The 15,676-nt window shown below is 45.7% G+C and overlaps 1 protein-coding gene across 3 annotated transcripts in view; it reads left to right on the top strand.

The window, feature by feature from the left end:
* Window positions 1–15,676, top strand: part of focad (focadhesin) — a 75,025-nt gene that overhangs the window by 19,888 nt on the left and 39,461 nt on the right. For 2 of the 3 annotated variants that reach the window (XM_014155779.2, XM_014155780.2), the window contains exons 6-13: window positions 4,929–5,030; window positions 5,348–5,591; window positions 5,765–5,965; window positions 6,543–6,630; window positions 6,963–7,156; window positions 7,428–7,688; window positions 13,027–13,131; window positions 13,470–13,571. In XM_014155779.2, the coding sequence (XP_014011254.1) occupies window positions 4,929–5,030; window positions 5,348–5,591; window positions 5,765–5,965; window positions 6,543–6,630; window positions 6,963–7,156; window positions 7,428–7,688; window positions 13,027–13,131; window positions 13,470–13,571 (1,297 nt within the window). The remainder of the gene's footprint in view (window positions 1–4,928; window positions 5,031–5,347; window positions 5,592–5,764; window positions 5,966–6,542; window positions 6,631–6,962; window positions 7,157–7,427; window positions 7,689–13,026; window positions 13,132–13,469; window positions 13,572–15,676) is intronic. The other variant, XM_014155781.2, reaches the window with a different exon arrangement.

Genomic DNA, 15,676 nt, shown 5'->3' on the forward strand with positions numbered 1-15,676 from the left:
CGGACATGGCTATTCAGGTTTTGAGAATGAATGGCTGTCAACCACCAAGGGTAGGGGAATCCTTCTGGGGACAAGTCCCGTGTAGCTTAGTTGGTAGAGCATGGCGCTTGCGATACCAGGGTTGTGGGTTCAAAAACGTATGCACTCACTATACTGTAAGTCGCTCTAAATAACAGCGTCTGCTAGATGGCAAAAATGTAATTGTAAGATTTACACAACTCTTAGCTACTGTATATCCAGGGCAGAAATTGATGCTTTTCTCAAAGCCTGTAGAGAGAATCCTCCCCCTCTCCCTCCCCCGTCCTCGTTTTCCCTACCCCAGTCTTTGATGTGGACCTCTGCCAAGATCCTGGGGCCCCGAAATCAGTTACAGAGTAGTGGGTAAAAACGCACAGATACAAGCTAGGCCTATCTTTTCTCTTTCTTTCGCCATCCCTCTTGTTTTCTCACACCATACCTGTATCTCTCTTTCTATACCCCCCCCTTTCTCTACATTTCCCTCAATTTTATTGTTACCTTTTCCCCTTCTTTACATCTCTTCTCCGTCTCACTCCCTGTTATTCCCTGGTGAGAAGATGAATGTGCCTGGGGCAGCAGGGTGGAGCCGCCGGGCCGACAGCCCTGCTCCGCCATTGGTGGATGCGCCTGGCTCTGCTGGGCGATTGTAAATGCTGCGGGATTAATGAAGAATGCCCACTAGGTGCCCATTGTTGACCGTCTGCCCGCCGCTGCCCCGCTCAATCTTCCACATAGACACTAAGCCACTTAACTACCCAGCGGGACCAGAAGGAGGGGGGTTTTCAGGCGGTCCGGTGCGAAAACGAGCGACATTCTCCCAGGATCACGTCCTGGATCTGTCTGTCTGTCACCATAACCTTGTCGGTCCCACCCAACCAGACAGGCTTCAGTTCAGCTGCATCTCCAGGGCGTCTGACGATTTCCGATTCCGACTTGGTGTGGCACTGAAGCTTGTATACATTTCTCCCGGTGAGGCACTGTCGTGTTTCCCTCACCCCAACCCCCATCTCCTTTTGTGTGTTCTGAGTTCATCTGGGAGTCAGCGTAACCTGCACACATTGCCAGACTGGTGGGTTCTTAAAATGACTGTTCAAAGTTAATTGGGCAGTTAAAGTTAGAATCCTTAATTATAACAGTAACAAAGTGTTCTCCCCATCCCTGTTTTGTAAAAAACAACTAAGATGGAGCTGGAGAAATGTAACTGCTCTCAAATTCATAGACAACGCTATGGATGCAAGGACTGACCATCCATTATATCAAAACTATAGTAAAAAAAATTTTTGGAGGCTTATCAGTGTTTCTTTACAAACTTTGGAGTAAAACAAAAGTATATTTTGGGTTCTGATGGGATACAACAGTTGAACTAAACTCATAAGACAAGTATATTTTACGCTACTGCTACTCTCTGTTCATCATATGCATAGTCACTTTAACCATATCTACATGTACCTACTACCTCAATCAGCCCGACTAACCAGTGCCTGTATGTAGCCTTCCTACTGTATATAGCCTCGCTACTGTTATTTTTCACTGTCTTTTTACTGTTTTTATTTCTTTACTTACCAATTGTTCACCTAATACCTTTTTTTGCTCTGTTGGTTAGAGCCTGTAAGTAAGCATTTCACTGTAAGGTCTACACCTGTTGTATTCGGCGCACATGACAAATAAACTTTGATTTGATTTATTCTTCAAGAATCAATGGGTACATATCATTCATTTCTAAGTTAAACATTTATTTTTTTAAATGCTGTATTTAAGGATTCTAGCTTTAAATGGACAGTTTAAAATGAGTGACTTTTTCAGACCTCAACTCGGGTGTCAAACTCATTCCACGGAAGGCCGAGTATCTGCGGGTTTTTGGACATAGACAACCTGGTTAGGGGAGTTCCTTAGTAATTAATGACTTTATTAATCTATCAAGTACAAGGGTGGAGTGAAAACCCGCAGACACTCGGCCGTCTGTGGAATGAGTTTGACACGTGTCCTATCTGGTCTAATGGGGGAGGTGTGTTCGTGTTGCACACCATCTGTTATGTGGGCTAGATCCAGCTGTTTGCCTCAATCACAAATGAATGGAAAAAGATAGGTATATCTAATTTCCAAAGCTTTTCTATTCATTATAACTTCAGCCATATAGCCTGGTATAGTGTATCTACACAACCAATGGCGTGGGATGTGGACTTCAAACCACTTTTAAAATCTGAAGACGACAAACTTTGATTTTAATACCCTGCTACCCTCCAACCCAGCGCCCTTTATTCTGCCACTGCCAATGAACTTGCAGTTCAACAATGGCAAGGTAGCAAGGTCAGTCTTGTCAGCTTCCTGCTCTCTCCATTGTCTGGCTGTGAAAGCAGGTAATGGTGGGTCTGTCTGGCCTGTCTGGAAAGAAAGAAGGCCTGATGGATAGGCTGCATTGAACTGGAGGTTGAGACGAACCACGGGGAACCTGAGGAGAGGGATAGAGAGATAGTCAGACAGATTACGCCATGGGACGTGGAGGGAAGGGGAAGGGGGAAGTAAAGGGAAGGGGGATGCTTTGTTCCGCAAGAGACTGTGGCAGGCAAGCTGGTCAGTCGAGAGAGAGAGAGGGGGAGAGAAAAAGAGGGAGGGAGAGAGAGAGAGACGTCCTTCCTCCGGTGTTGGAGGCACTCAGTGGCGCGTGCAATGATTGACGTGGGGCAGTGGTCAGAATCACGCCTGTCTGTCTGCAGGCAATGTCCCCCTGCCACAAGTGTGTTGTTTTAACCTGGGCCTTTGTCTTGTTCAAAGGCCATGTCCAATCTCTCTTGAAATGTAGACTTCAGGTTGGTTTACTCATTCAGATTCTAAAGAGTGGGATGCTATATCCTCGTTATGTTAATCCACGAATCACTTTTCATAAAAGAGTCTTTGCCCTCTTTCAGCTCCACCGATGTTCAGAGTTTACCCACTTTTCTTTAACCACTAAGACAGTCAACCATTTCCCACTTACAACTACTCTGCCAGAATCAGGACTGGAGTTTCTTTTCTGACGTAATTGAACGTCATTGTGGATTGTTGGGACCAGGAGCACCACGGCCCCTCTGTTCACCAGTCGGCCTGTGGCCAGATCTTAGCCTGGGCACAGTCTGCCTGACGCCAGCCCTGCCCCAACCCCCAGGTGGCAGGGGGAAGACTGGGATGAGGTTCGAGGGCAGGCATTAGCCTCGGAAGAGGCTTCTTTGGCTTTGGTGGTCCCCCTCATAATGTTTTTGTGCCCCCTCTCTTTTGTCGTCCAGTCTGACAGTAGATAAGGCAAGATCATGTTACAATGACAGCCAGGCCATTTAAAGGCATTGACAAGGACTTTGTTGGGTAGAGAGGTTTCCTATGTGAGCTGCTTTCTTGTCGGCCTAAACTCCATTAGCCTTTGCTTGAGGCATAGGACCTTTCTACATTAACCTTTCTGAAGCTTGGGGGTCAGAAGTGGATCCATTGTCCTGGAGGAATCTATGTACACTTTGGCCAGATCAGAAGAAGAACTTGTCTGCCAAGTTACACAGAGCTTTGTAGACTGAAGAAATTTGAAAGCCTCTGGTTATGCACATTTGTAAGGCTCAGCATGACAAAAAAGATCTGTTTAAAGATGGACTGAAAAGTAATAGCCCTATATTAAGACTATTTGGCTTTGTTTCCAACTAAGACAGATTCTTAGCTAATTATTACATCTAAATGTGACTATATATTGTTTGATGGATAGGTCACGTCTCGGTGAAACAATTTTGTGACAAAAGATTAAGCTGCTGACTGATATCTGACCTAATTCAGAGTTCTGTGGTCATTTTAGAATGTTAGTTGTATTTACGCAGCAGTCCAATTCAGGTCTTTTGGCAATTATTTGCATATCTGATACCTATCTAAACTGTATAAACATTAACAACAACAACAACAAAAAAACACATGGAATCTGATCTTTTGACTTCCAATTTATACCACTTCCATATGTGGATCTTAATTCTGATACAAACCCTATCCTCCATATGCGGCCTCTGTCTGGACGCTCAAATCATTTTTTTTTTTTTACTCCGATGTGTTTTTTTATTGCACATGACCTGCCGTTACCATGACAGCCACCAACTTTTTAAGGAACAGGGGCAGGAAATGAGCATTGCATCTGCGTGCTACGTCAGTGTGAATGCGCAAATCTGATATGGGTCAGATGTAAAACTGTGTGGAGGGTCAGAAAGAGATATCGGAAGAACATTTGCCTGAGAAACTCTTAGTCGATGAGGCCCAGATGCATCAGTCAGTCACACCCCTCTTCAAGGCCAGGCTTCTGCTAGACTCACTCATTCAGGGAAAGACTATAAGCACAACGAAGTGGCCATAATATCTACACTATTACCCACTGGCCTGTAATATAATGAAATATCTAAATAAGGGAACAGAATACATGAAACCAAATATCCAAATGATATGTTTTTTTATATATTCATGCGTATTTGTTGCATTAGCTTTCAAACTAAACTCCAGTGGACCGGCACTTTTCACATGGACGTGAAACCTGAAACCTTGATTGCTTTGCATTGGCCTTGTCAGCTAAATGAGACGAAGGAAGACAGATAAACAAATGGGATAATTGATTATGAATGATTGTTTATTTAAGTGTCTTTGCTGCCCAGACATATGGGCTTATAAGACGCTATGGTTGTGTCCCATATGCCTCCCTATTATCTACATAGTGAACTTCATTTGACCAGGGCCCATAGTGTTCTGGTCAAAAGTAGTGAATCACATAAGGAATAGGTTGCCATTTTGGGACGCACACTAATTTTTCTGATTTATTTACAGTGTGTGAGCAAACATAACTCATCTTCACACATTCATAGAGATTGCATACCTACCAGTAGCCCAAAGCAAAGCCAAACAAATAGATGAATATGTTACAGGAGCAGCCCCCATCCATACATCATCGTCTTGGAGAACCGTCCTGACTGCTGGCCCGTTCTGCTGCTGGAGATTGACGACTTCATCCAGCGGGCCGCTGACAGGTTAGCTAAAGGGTTTTCTTCCCTGGCCAGCCCCGGGAACCAACTAGAGGAGAGGCCGAACTGCTCGGCCTTCAAACATGTACAAGTCATCTGGTCGTACAGCTGGAGCGTCCTCCATAACTCATGACATGCTTGTCAGCTAGTTCACCTGTTTGATTTGTGTTCTTCTTCGAGGCGTGATATTATCTACTTTAAATATGCTTTAAAGTTACATTTTACTACATGGATGTGCAAGTTTATGTTTAACATAGATTTCTCCTGTCTGTGTGTGTGTGTGTGTGTGTGTGTGTGTGTGTGCATGCATATAACACGTGTAGGGGTGAGTCTGCGTACGTGACCATGTTGGCCCCCTTCCTGCGCTACCTGTACTGTGAGCCCCAGCGGCTGCCAGAGTACGCCCTGCTCAGACACAGCCTCCTCAGGGTCCTACTACCCCCACAGCCGGGGGATCACAACCAAGAAAAGAAGAAAGACCAGGAAAATGAAGAGGACCCGGGACAGAGCCCTGTGGTATGCCACAGCCTGGTTCGCTGTCTCTACGAGCTAGTTCCTCACATGCAGGTGAGACGAGATTGATTTTCCTTTTTGTTTCTTTGAGGAAACACACCATTTACAGTGTAGACATCAACCTGTGAACCCACTATGGCATAGCACAACACAGCACATGTGAAAGACACAACACAGCAGGTATGGTATGATCATTGACACGGCCTGTGTTATGTCTCCATCTTCAGGTGGACAGTGTGGAGGCAGTGTTGGAGCTGCGGGGCCTAGTCGAGGCCATGATCCCGACCCTGGAGATGGCCGACTGGGGGAGTGAGAGGGCCCGGCTGGCCCTGCAGCTGCTGTGTGCCTGTCAGCTAAGTCTGAAGCTTAGCGGAGACTGCAGACCACTACTCCAACTACTGCACCAGATCCTCCCCACCCGCACAGAGGTGAGCCAGCCGCGCAAGCCAAAGTACACCAGGGCTACATCTCAATAGTTTAAAATGGCTTCCTCACCTTGTCTTATCTCCTTCATCTGCACAGATCAGGAAGCAGTTTGTGTAGGTTCTAATGAGATCAGCCTCTTGCTTCACGCTCTTTCAGACGTTGCGCCGCTGTTTATGGTTATGTTATATTTCTGAGAAGGAAGAATCCCCAGCAAACCGTTTCCTCACAGACAGACACAAAGCACAGCAGCTCTTTAGCTTGTTTGTCTGCCTGTGGCTGTGGAGGTTTGTTAGGATTCTGTCGACAGCTCCCGCTCAGTGTATCCAGATCCACCTCGCTGTGCGATCCTAATCTCCTCAAAGCATTGGTTTGGGAGCACATACAGCTCCAAAGATTCCTCCGGGGGTCGGAGACTGAGAGGGAATCTTTTGAGCTCAGTGTGCTGCGCTTACGATCCCTGCGTTTTCGAGACCCCTCGGGGTTGGGATGTGTGTTTGTGTTGGGGGGGGTAGGAGGGGGTTGTCAGTTTGTATTCTCACTTCCTCGAAAGTGCGTGCGTGTGACTGTGTGTTTTTCCAGGAGTTCCCTGTGGAGGACATGATGGTGGGCTTGGCTCTGCTCCTTCTCGAGGCCTCAGCGTCCCAGCAGACCGGGCTGCTTACACTGGGTATCAACTCTCTCTCTCAGCTTCCTCTCCTTACACAGACTGGTCCCTCTCTTTGTCCCTCTCTCTTCTCCTCTAAACACACCTCTCTCACTCTCTCTCACTCACTCACCTTTCTCGCTCTTTCCTTTTGCCTCTTACTCTCACCTCTGTCTCACTCTTCCACGCTCTTTCCCTCCCCCACACTCGCTTCTCTTTTCTCTACCTTCCCTACATGCACCTCTCTCTGTCTCTCTCCACTATACTTGCCTCCAGCTATCCACACACTCATCGCTCCCTCTATCTCCATCCCTACACCCCAACTCCCTTAATGATGATATCTTTACCCCCTGCAGCCCTAAGTCTGGCCCCCCCAGAGTGTGAGCGACCCCCCTGGGGGACCCCGGTGCTGGTGCTGCCTCTCCTGCAAGTCCTCTCCTGCTCCTCCCTCATGGAGCCACTGACGGACCCATGCACACACACACGCAACCAGAGCCTGGCCCACAGCCTCCTACAGAATGCCCAGAGAGCATCCTCCAAGCCTGCTGAGGTAAACAAATGCACTTCTTAAGGTTAATTTCTATAAAGGCCTACTCACCAAAAAACTTGAAGCGGATTTACCTCCAGATTGACCTTTTTTATGACGTGTGTGAGAGGAGCAATGATTAATGCCAAGCAATGAAATATGCCAAGTTAACAGTACGTGTGTCATACTGTAAATATGATGCCCTGCATTCTTGTTAGTATATGGTCTTTATACCCATAGTTCTGCCAACCCCCCTCCAACCCTCATCAACCCTGTCTTTTCTACTCCTTACCAGAAGGTGTCCCTGTTAGCCTTACCCCTCAGCCCGTGGTCCAGTGAGGTGCTGGTGGCCACCCAGGTCCTACGCCAGGTGACGGGGGACCCGGTGGCGGCTAGCGAGTGGCTCTTGGCGGTGACCTCGGCCCTGCCCCTGAGCCAGCGCGTCCCCTCTCCCCTCACCCTTACCGTGGCTCACCTGGTGGTCACCGGTCAGCAGGACGTCTGCAGACTGGCCCTGAAAACCGCAGCTGCCATCGCCCTGGCAGACCCCGCACAGGTAGCTACTGGAAACCGCATGCTGAAGCCACATTTTATTGAAGTTACTGTTGACCACATGCAGGACCCACATTCATATATAACTGAAAACTATATAAAGTTAAACTCTAGGAAACACAGAACTGTCATACTTTTTTGGGGTGAACAATAGTTTTTATTGAATCACTTAAAGATGCGTTAAAAGGTTTTGCATAATTTCAGCCATCCATTTCGTATGATGTTACATCCTGCAAAAAAAAATACAAAAACGTTACGAATATTTTTTGTTGTTGCCTGCCCTGTCTTGTTCAGAACGGTAAACTGGAGCAAATCGCTTTGAAACTGAAAACAAAAATGTGCATTCTTATTCCCTGTTTCACTCTGCTTCCAAACATTTTCTCCCTACTGAACACAACCCTGTTTGTTGCTATCGCTACAGTGCATATGGAAAGTATTCAGACCCTTTGCTATGAGATTTGAAATTGAGCTCAGGTGCATCCTGTTTCCATTGATCATCCTTGAGATGTTTCTACAACTTGATTGGAGTCCACCTGTGGTAAATTCAATTGGTTGGACATGATTTGGGAAGGCACACACCTGTCTATATAAGTCCCCACAGTTGACAGTGCATGTCAGAGCAAAAACCAAGCCATGAGGTCGAAGAAATTGTCCGTAGAGCTCTGAGACAGGATTGGGTTGAGGAACAGATCTGGGGAATGGTACCGAACAATTTCTGTAGCATTGAAGGTCCCCAAGAAGAAAGTGGCCATCATCATTCTTAAATGTAAGACGTTTGGAACCACCAACACTCTTCCTAGAGCTGGCCACCCAGCCAAACTGAGCAACCGGGGGAGAAGGGCCTTGGTCAGTGAGGTGACCAAGAACCCGACCATCTCTGCAGCCCTCCACCAATCAGGCCTTTATGGTAGAGTCGCCAGACGGAAGCCAGTCCTCACTAAAAGGCACATGACAGCCCGCTTGGAGTTTGCCCAAAAGGTACCTGAAGGACTCTCAGACTATGAGAAACAAGATTCGCTGGTCTGATGAAACCAATATTGAACTCTTTTGCCTGAATGCCAAGCGTAACGTCTAGAGGAAACCAGGCACTGCTCATCACCTGGCAATACCATCCCTCCGGCTTAAGCATGGTGGTGGTAGAATCATGCGGCAGGGATTGAGACTAGTCAGGATCGAGGGAAAGATGAACGGAACAAAGTACAGAGATCCTTGATTGAAACCTGCTCTAGAGGTTCACCTTCCAACAGGACAACGACCCTAAACACACAGCCAAGACAACGTAGGAGTGGCTTCGGGACAAGTCTCTGAATGTCCTTGAGTGGGTCCAGCCAGATCCCTGGACTTGAACCCGATCAAACATCTCTGGAGAGACCTGAAAATAGTTGTGCAGCGACACTCCCCATCCAACCAGACAGAACTTGAGAGGATCTACAGAGAGGAATGGGAAAAACTCCCCAAATACAGATGTGCCAAGCTTGTCGCGTCATACCCAAGAAGAATCGAGGCTGTAATCGCTGCCAAAGGTGCTTCAACAAAGTACTGAATCAAGGGTCTGAGTACTTATGTAAATGCGAAATTTCAGTTTTTATTTGCAATACTTTTGCAAACATTTCTAAAAACCTGTTTTTCCTTTGTCATTATGGGCTATTGTGTGTAGATTGATGAGGGGGAAATAAAACGATTAAATCCATTTTAGAATAAGGCTGTAACGTAACAAACTGGAAAAAGTGAAGGGGTTCAAATACTTTCCGGATGCACTATATACCGCTGGTTGAAAGGCAAAGGATTAAAACTGTCAGACACTGCGACCCTGGAGGACTATCACCTGCTATAGACAATAAAGAAATGTCACATTGTATATCACCCTTATTTGCAGCGCTCATTAGATGGCTTAGTGCACACCTTTTTGATTCTGTAATTGCTCCCTGAGCGCCTGTTGTTCTGCTAGTTAAGTGGGGAGCAGTAAGTTATTGGTGCCTTTTATACCCATGGTGTGTGTGTGTGTGTGTGTGTGTGTGTGTGTGTGTGTGTGTAAGAGAGTGAGTGTGTGTGTGTGTACAGTATGAAGCATGTTTGTGTCGTTACAGTGTGTTTGTGCACATGTGTGTGTCGACACCCCATATCCAGTTTTTATGGGCTGATTAATTTCTCCTTTACACCATTGGCTTGTGGGCTAATTCCCCCCCCCGACCTCCATGTCTCTCAGTAACTAGGAGGCTAAATCACAACACCACCACTGCGGCTGCCTCAGCCTGCAGGCACTAGGGTGCTGCAAACACGAGATTTACAAGCCGCAAATAGAAACACGCTAGGCTAGTATCTACAGTATTATTAATGTTTTCTACTTACTGTCTTGTCACTACAATGCTAACTTGTAGCGTCTTCAGGCACTGCGGTGCAACAACGGAAGGAAGGACCTAGTCTTTAACCAAGAAGTACAGACAACACAATTACCAACACAGTAATCAACCATTCAGTCACCATCTAAACTCTGTAGTTACACTCAATGCACTGTTGTAAAGATCTGTGGCTGTATGTTTCAAGCTTCTCAGAGTAGGAGTGCTGATCTAGGATCAGGTTCCCCCTGTTTATGTAATCTTACTTACTGAAATGTGAAAGGCAAAACTGATCCTACTCTGAGTAGTTTGACACCATATGGCCACAGATTGTGCATTTAATGTAATTGCAGAGGTGGTTGGTTATTGTATTGGGGAACACAGGAGGCCGTTCCCTCAAAGGCACACCAAAAAACGGGAAGGGAGAGACCCCCCCCCCATGATAAGCCATGCAGATGTTAGGGTTGCTAGGCAACAGGGCAAGGTGTGGGCGAATGGGGAGCGATAAGCGCGTTATGCTAATGAAGGCATAGCAGTGGCAGAGGCATCGCCGACAGGGGACTGAGGGTCAGAGAAGGACACCTTTCTCTCACTCTTTTACTCCCGGAAGGAAGGAAGGAAAGAAAGAAGGATGGAAGCAAGGCATGGAGTAGTGGCTTTAACCTCTGCTCTGACACGACCGTTTGGGGTGCCCATTGGGGCATTTCAGAGGATTCCCTCAAAATGTAATTGGATTTTATAAAAACTGAAAATAGCTCTTTCACGGCGCACTTAACTTAAGTCCCTGGCCTTTGAAGCTAACGTTTTTGGATGAAACCATTTGCACACAATTTCAACCCAAACCAGGGGGCAACAGAGTTAGGTGGAGACATGGAAACATGTATAGTAGTGATGAAAGTAAAGGATGATAGGCACACTGACAGTGACGCGGAATTCTATCAATCCAATGCATCCAATGTTTGCGCTAACTGGTAAGTGACATTCCTGATCTTACCATGGTGTCCATAAGATCATGAATATTGGCCAAGTCATGAATGTTCCAAAAGAGGGAGGCCTGCAATCCATGGGGAGGGGCCAGAGGCTACATCCCTGTTATTGGGGGGGCACAGGGAGTTAATCCCGCACCGTCTCAGTTCAGAAGTTAGAACAATTTACACTGTTGGGGGTAGGAGGGGCTATATGATTTTAGGAGGGAACCACTGAGCATTCCCATTCCGGAGGTTGTTATTAAGCCTTACAGTTCCTTCAGAAAGAATTCATACCTGTTGACTTATTCCACGTTTTGTAGTGTTACATCCTGAATTCAAAATGAAGAGACAAAAAAAGGTAAAACCTCACCCATCTACACATAATACCACCTAATGACAAAGTGAAAACATGTTTTTAGAAATTCTTGCTAATTTATTGAAAATGAAATACAAAAATATCTTATTTGCATAGGTATTTACATCCCTGAGTCATTACTTTGTTAGAAGCAGCTTTGGGAGTGATTACAGCTGTCAGTATTTCTGGGTAAGTCTTTAAGAGCTTTCCACTCCTGGATTGTGCAACATTTGCCCATTTTTTTTTTTTCAAAATTAATTAAGCTCTGTGAAATTCATTCACTGTCTTCTTGGTAAACAACTCCAGTGTAGATTTGGCCTTGTGTTTTAGGTTATTGTCCTGCTGAAAGGTAACTTCATCTCTGAAAGGTAACTTCATTCAGCAGACTGAACAAGGTTTTCCTCTAGGATTTTGCATGGGCTTAGCTTAATTTATGTTTTATCCAGAAAAACTCCCCAGTCCTTAAAGATGACGAGCATACCCATAACATGATGCAGCCACCACTATGCTTGAAAATATGGAGAGTGGTACTCAGTAATGTGTTGAAGGCAATGCATCTATACCTTATATACTTAACGCAAGAACACAAGGCTGTTCCACTTACTTGCGTAGCAAAAACAAGCAAACAAATGCAGCATATTTTTGCCTGTGTACCTATCTGGCCACAGTTTTCTATTTGGCCCATGGGCCTGCTGTTTGGCACCCCTTCACTATACTGTATGGAGGGCTGGTTGTACATTGGACGTGTGTGCATTACCTAATTTGTCTTTATTGCTTTCTATAATAACAGATTTATTTTCCCTCAGTTCCCTTTCCATATTCTCTAGTCTTGGCCTGGGATGATGATGATGATGATGATACCTCCACTAGAACTGACACTAATTTGGCTGGGGTTGTCTGTTTGTTCTGCCCCCAAGGCTCTATATGTTTGTCAGGGTTTGTGGGAGAGAGAGGAAGCATACTTAGGTGTCTTGGAATGGCAAAAGCCTCCGGGACAAGACTCTGCTTTTGTACAACAGTGTGTCAGCTGTGGGGGGTTGGAAAGAAGGAAGGAGAGCGAGTGGGAGTGAAAAGCGAGAGACAGAAGTAAGTTATTAAGAAAGGAAGAAATTAAGGAATGAGGAGCTCCTTGAGAGCGGGGGAGGGAGTGGGGGGTAACACCAGCACAGGAACGCGACTTTCAAAGTTCAAAGCCCGACGATTCCTTTGCCTCTTCCTTGCGCTGTGTGGCGGCGGGGGTGGCGGTGGCGGGTGAGATGGATCGGTTGTGACAGTGTGCAGCTTAGCGCGGCCTGTAATGATGTGGGTGAGAAGAACTCGGGCAAGAATGTAGAATATTACCCCCCCCCCTTTACTCCCACTCTCCCCTACACAAGAAGAAAAGTGTTTCAAGTAAACATGCTTCAACTAGTGTGTGCCCCCGTCTGTCCTGTCCTGTCCTCTGTCTGTCTCTGTCTGTCGTCTGTCTGTCTGTCTGTCTGTCTGTCTGTCTGTCTGTCTGTCTGTCTGTCTGTCTGTCTGTCTGTCTGTCTGTCTGTCTGTCTGTCTGTCACTCACTTTCTCTCTTTCCCACCCCCATCTTTCTCTCTCTCTCTCCCTCCCTATCTCTCTTTCTCTCTCCCCCCTCCCCCCTGTCTCTCGCTCTCTCTCTCGCTCTCTCTCTCTCTCTCTCTCTCTCTCCAGGTCCCATCCCTTCTTCATGTTCTGTTGTTTAAGCTGGGGAAGGAGTGTGACCCAGACTTGTCCCACGCTGTGCTGTACTCGCTGCCAAACTTTGGGACCCACAAGGTACTTACTGCACTGCACACGGCTGGCCTGTTTGAAAGGCTGAGTCATATCCCCAAACAGTGGGAAAATGCTATACTTTTAGCTGCTATAACTAGTAGTAGGAGTCTCAACGTCAAAGGACAGTGCTCAGTTTCAGAGAAGACTTTGCATCTCATTGCCTCATTGAATATGGTCAAGATAGACTTAACGCAAAGCCTTCCAAGAAAGCTTGCTTTCCTGTGTACCAATTTATGCACGAGTGTCATTGAATAGTGTATTGGCTCAAACGTAACATCATACTTTATATTGACGTGTGTCTGTGTGTGTGGCTTCCCCTCTCTAACATGTGTGGTTGTCAGTTGTGTCTTCCCCAGGTGCTCCACACTCTCCAGATGCTGGGCAGCGCCCCCAAGCTGAGGGCCGTGGCACTGCGCCTCATGACCGCTCTGTGGGAGAAACAGGTTAGTGATGGGAGAGCAATAGTCAAAGGCATACTTTTTTTATGTGAATATATACATACAGTGCATTCGGAAAGTATTCAGATGCATTGACTTTTTCCCCATTTTGATACATTAAAGCCTTCTTCTAAAATTGATTAAATAAATAAAAAATCTCATCAATTTACACACAAGACCCGATAATGACAAAGCAAAAACCAGAAATACCTTATTTATGTAAGTATGCAGACCATTTGCTATGAGATTTGAAATTGAGCTCAGGTGCATCTTCTCCATTGATCATCCTTGAGGTGTTTCTACAACTTGATTGGAGTCCACCTGTGGTAAATTGAATTGATTGAACATGATTTGGAAAGGCACACACCTGGGGCGTAGGTTCACCTTCCAACAGGACAATGACACTAAGCACACAGTCAAGACCAAGCAGGAGTGTCTTCTGAACAAGTCTCTGAATGTCCTTGAGTGGCCCAGCCAGGGCCCAGACTTGAACCTGAGCCAAAATCTCTGGAGAGACCAGAAAATAGCTGTGCAGCGACGCTCCCCATCCAACCTGACAGAGCTTGAGAGGATCTGCAGAGAAGAATGGGAGAAACTCCCCAAATACAGATGTGCCAAGCTTGTAGCGTCATACCCAAGAAGGCTCGAGGCTGTAATCACTGCCAAAGGTTTTCAAAAACTTGTTTTTGCTTTGTCATTATCGGATATTGTGTGTAGATTGATGAGGAATTATTTTTTTTTAATCAATTTTAGAATAAGGCTGTAACGTAACAAAATGTGGTAGAAGTCAAGGGGTCTGAATACTTTCCGAGTGGCCTGTGTGTGCGTGTGTGTGCGTGTGTGTGCGTGTGTGTGCGTGTGGTGTGTGTGTGTGTTGAAGTCTGAAGTTTACATACACCTTAGCTAAGTACATTTAAACTCTGTTTTTCACAATTCCTGACATTTAATCCGAGTAAAATTTCCCTGTCTTAGGTCAGTTAGGATCACTATCAGTAGAGAGAATGATTCGGGTAGCCTTCCACAAGCTTCCCACAATAAGTTGGGTGAATTTTGATGGCCACTTCAATACCTTGACTTTGTTGTCCTTAAGCCATTTTGCCACAACTTTAGAAGTATGCTTGGGGTCATTGTCCATTTGGAAGACCCATTTGCGACCAAGCTTTAACTTCCTGACTGATGTCTTGAGATGTTGCTTCAACTTATCCTCATAATTTTCCATCCTCGGGATGCCATCTATTTTGTGCACCAGTCCCTCCTGCAGCAAAGCAGCCCCACAACATGATGCTGCCACCTCCGTGCTTCACGGTTGGGATGGTGTTCTTTGGCTTGCAAGCCTCCCCCTTTTTCCTCCAAACATAACGATGGTCATTATGGCCAAACAGTTCTATATTTGTTTCATCAGACCAGAGGACATTTCTCCAAAAAGTCCTATCTTTGTCCCCATGTGCAGTTGTAAACCGTAGTCTGGCTTTTTTATGGTGGTTTTGGAGCCGTGGCTTCTTCCTTTCTGAGCGACTCGTTTTACTGTGGATATAGATACTTTTGTACCCGTTTCCTCCAGCATCTTCACAAGGTCCTTTGCTGTTGTTCTGGGTTTGATTTGCACTTTTCGCACCAAAGTACGTTCATCTCTAGGAGACAGAACGCGTCTCCTTCCTGAGCGGTATGACGGCTGCGTGGTCCCATGGTGTTTATACTTACGTACTATTGTTTGTACAGATGAATGTGGTACGTTCAGGCATTTGGAGATTGCGCCCAAGAATGAACCAGACTTGTGGAGGTCTACAAATATTTCTCTGACTTCTTGGCTGATTTATTTTTTATTTTTCCCATGATGTCAAGCTAAGAGGCACTGAGTTTGAAGGTAGGCCTTGAAATTCATCCACAGGTACACCTCCAATTGACTCAAATAATGTGAATTAGCCTATCAGAAGCTTCTAAAGCCATGTAATCATTTTCTGGAATTGTCCAAGCTGTTTAAAGGCACAGTCAACTTAGTGTATGTAAACTTCTGACCCACTGAAATTGTGATACAGTGAATTATAAGTGAAATAATCTGTCTGTAAACAATTGTTGGAAAAATTACTTCTGTCATGCACAAAGTAGATGTC

Source organism: Salmo salar, chromosome ssa18 (genome assembly GCF_905237065.1).
Source record: "Salmo salar chromosome ssa18, Ssal_v3.1, whole genome shotgun sequence".
Classification (NCBI taxonomy): Eukaryota; Metazoa; Chordata; class Actinopteri; order Salmoniformes; family Salmonidae; genus Salmo; species Salmo salar.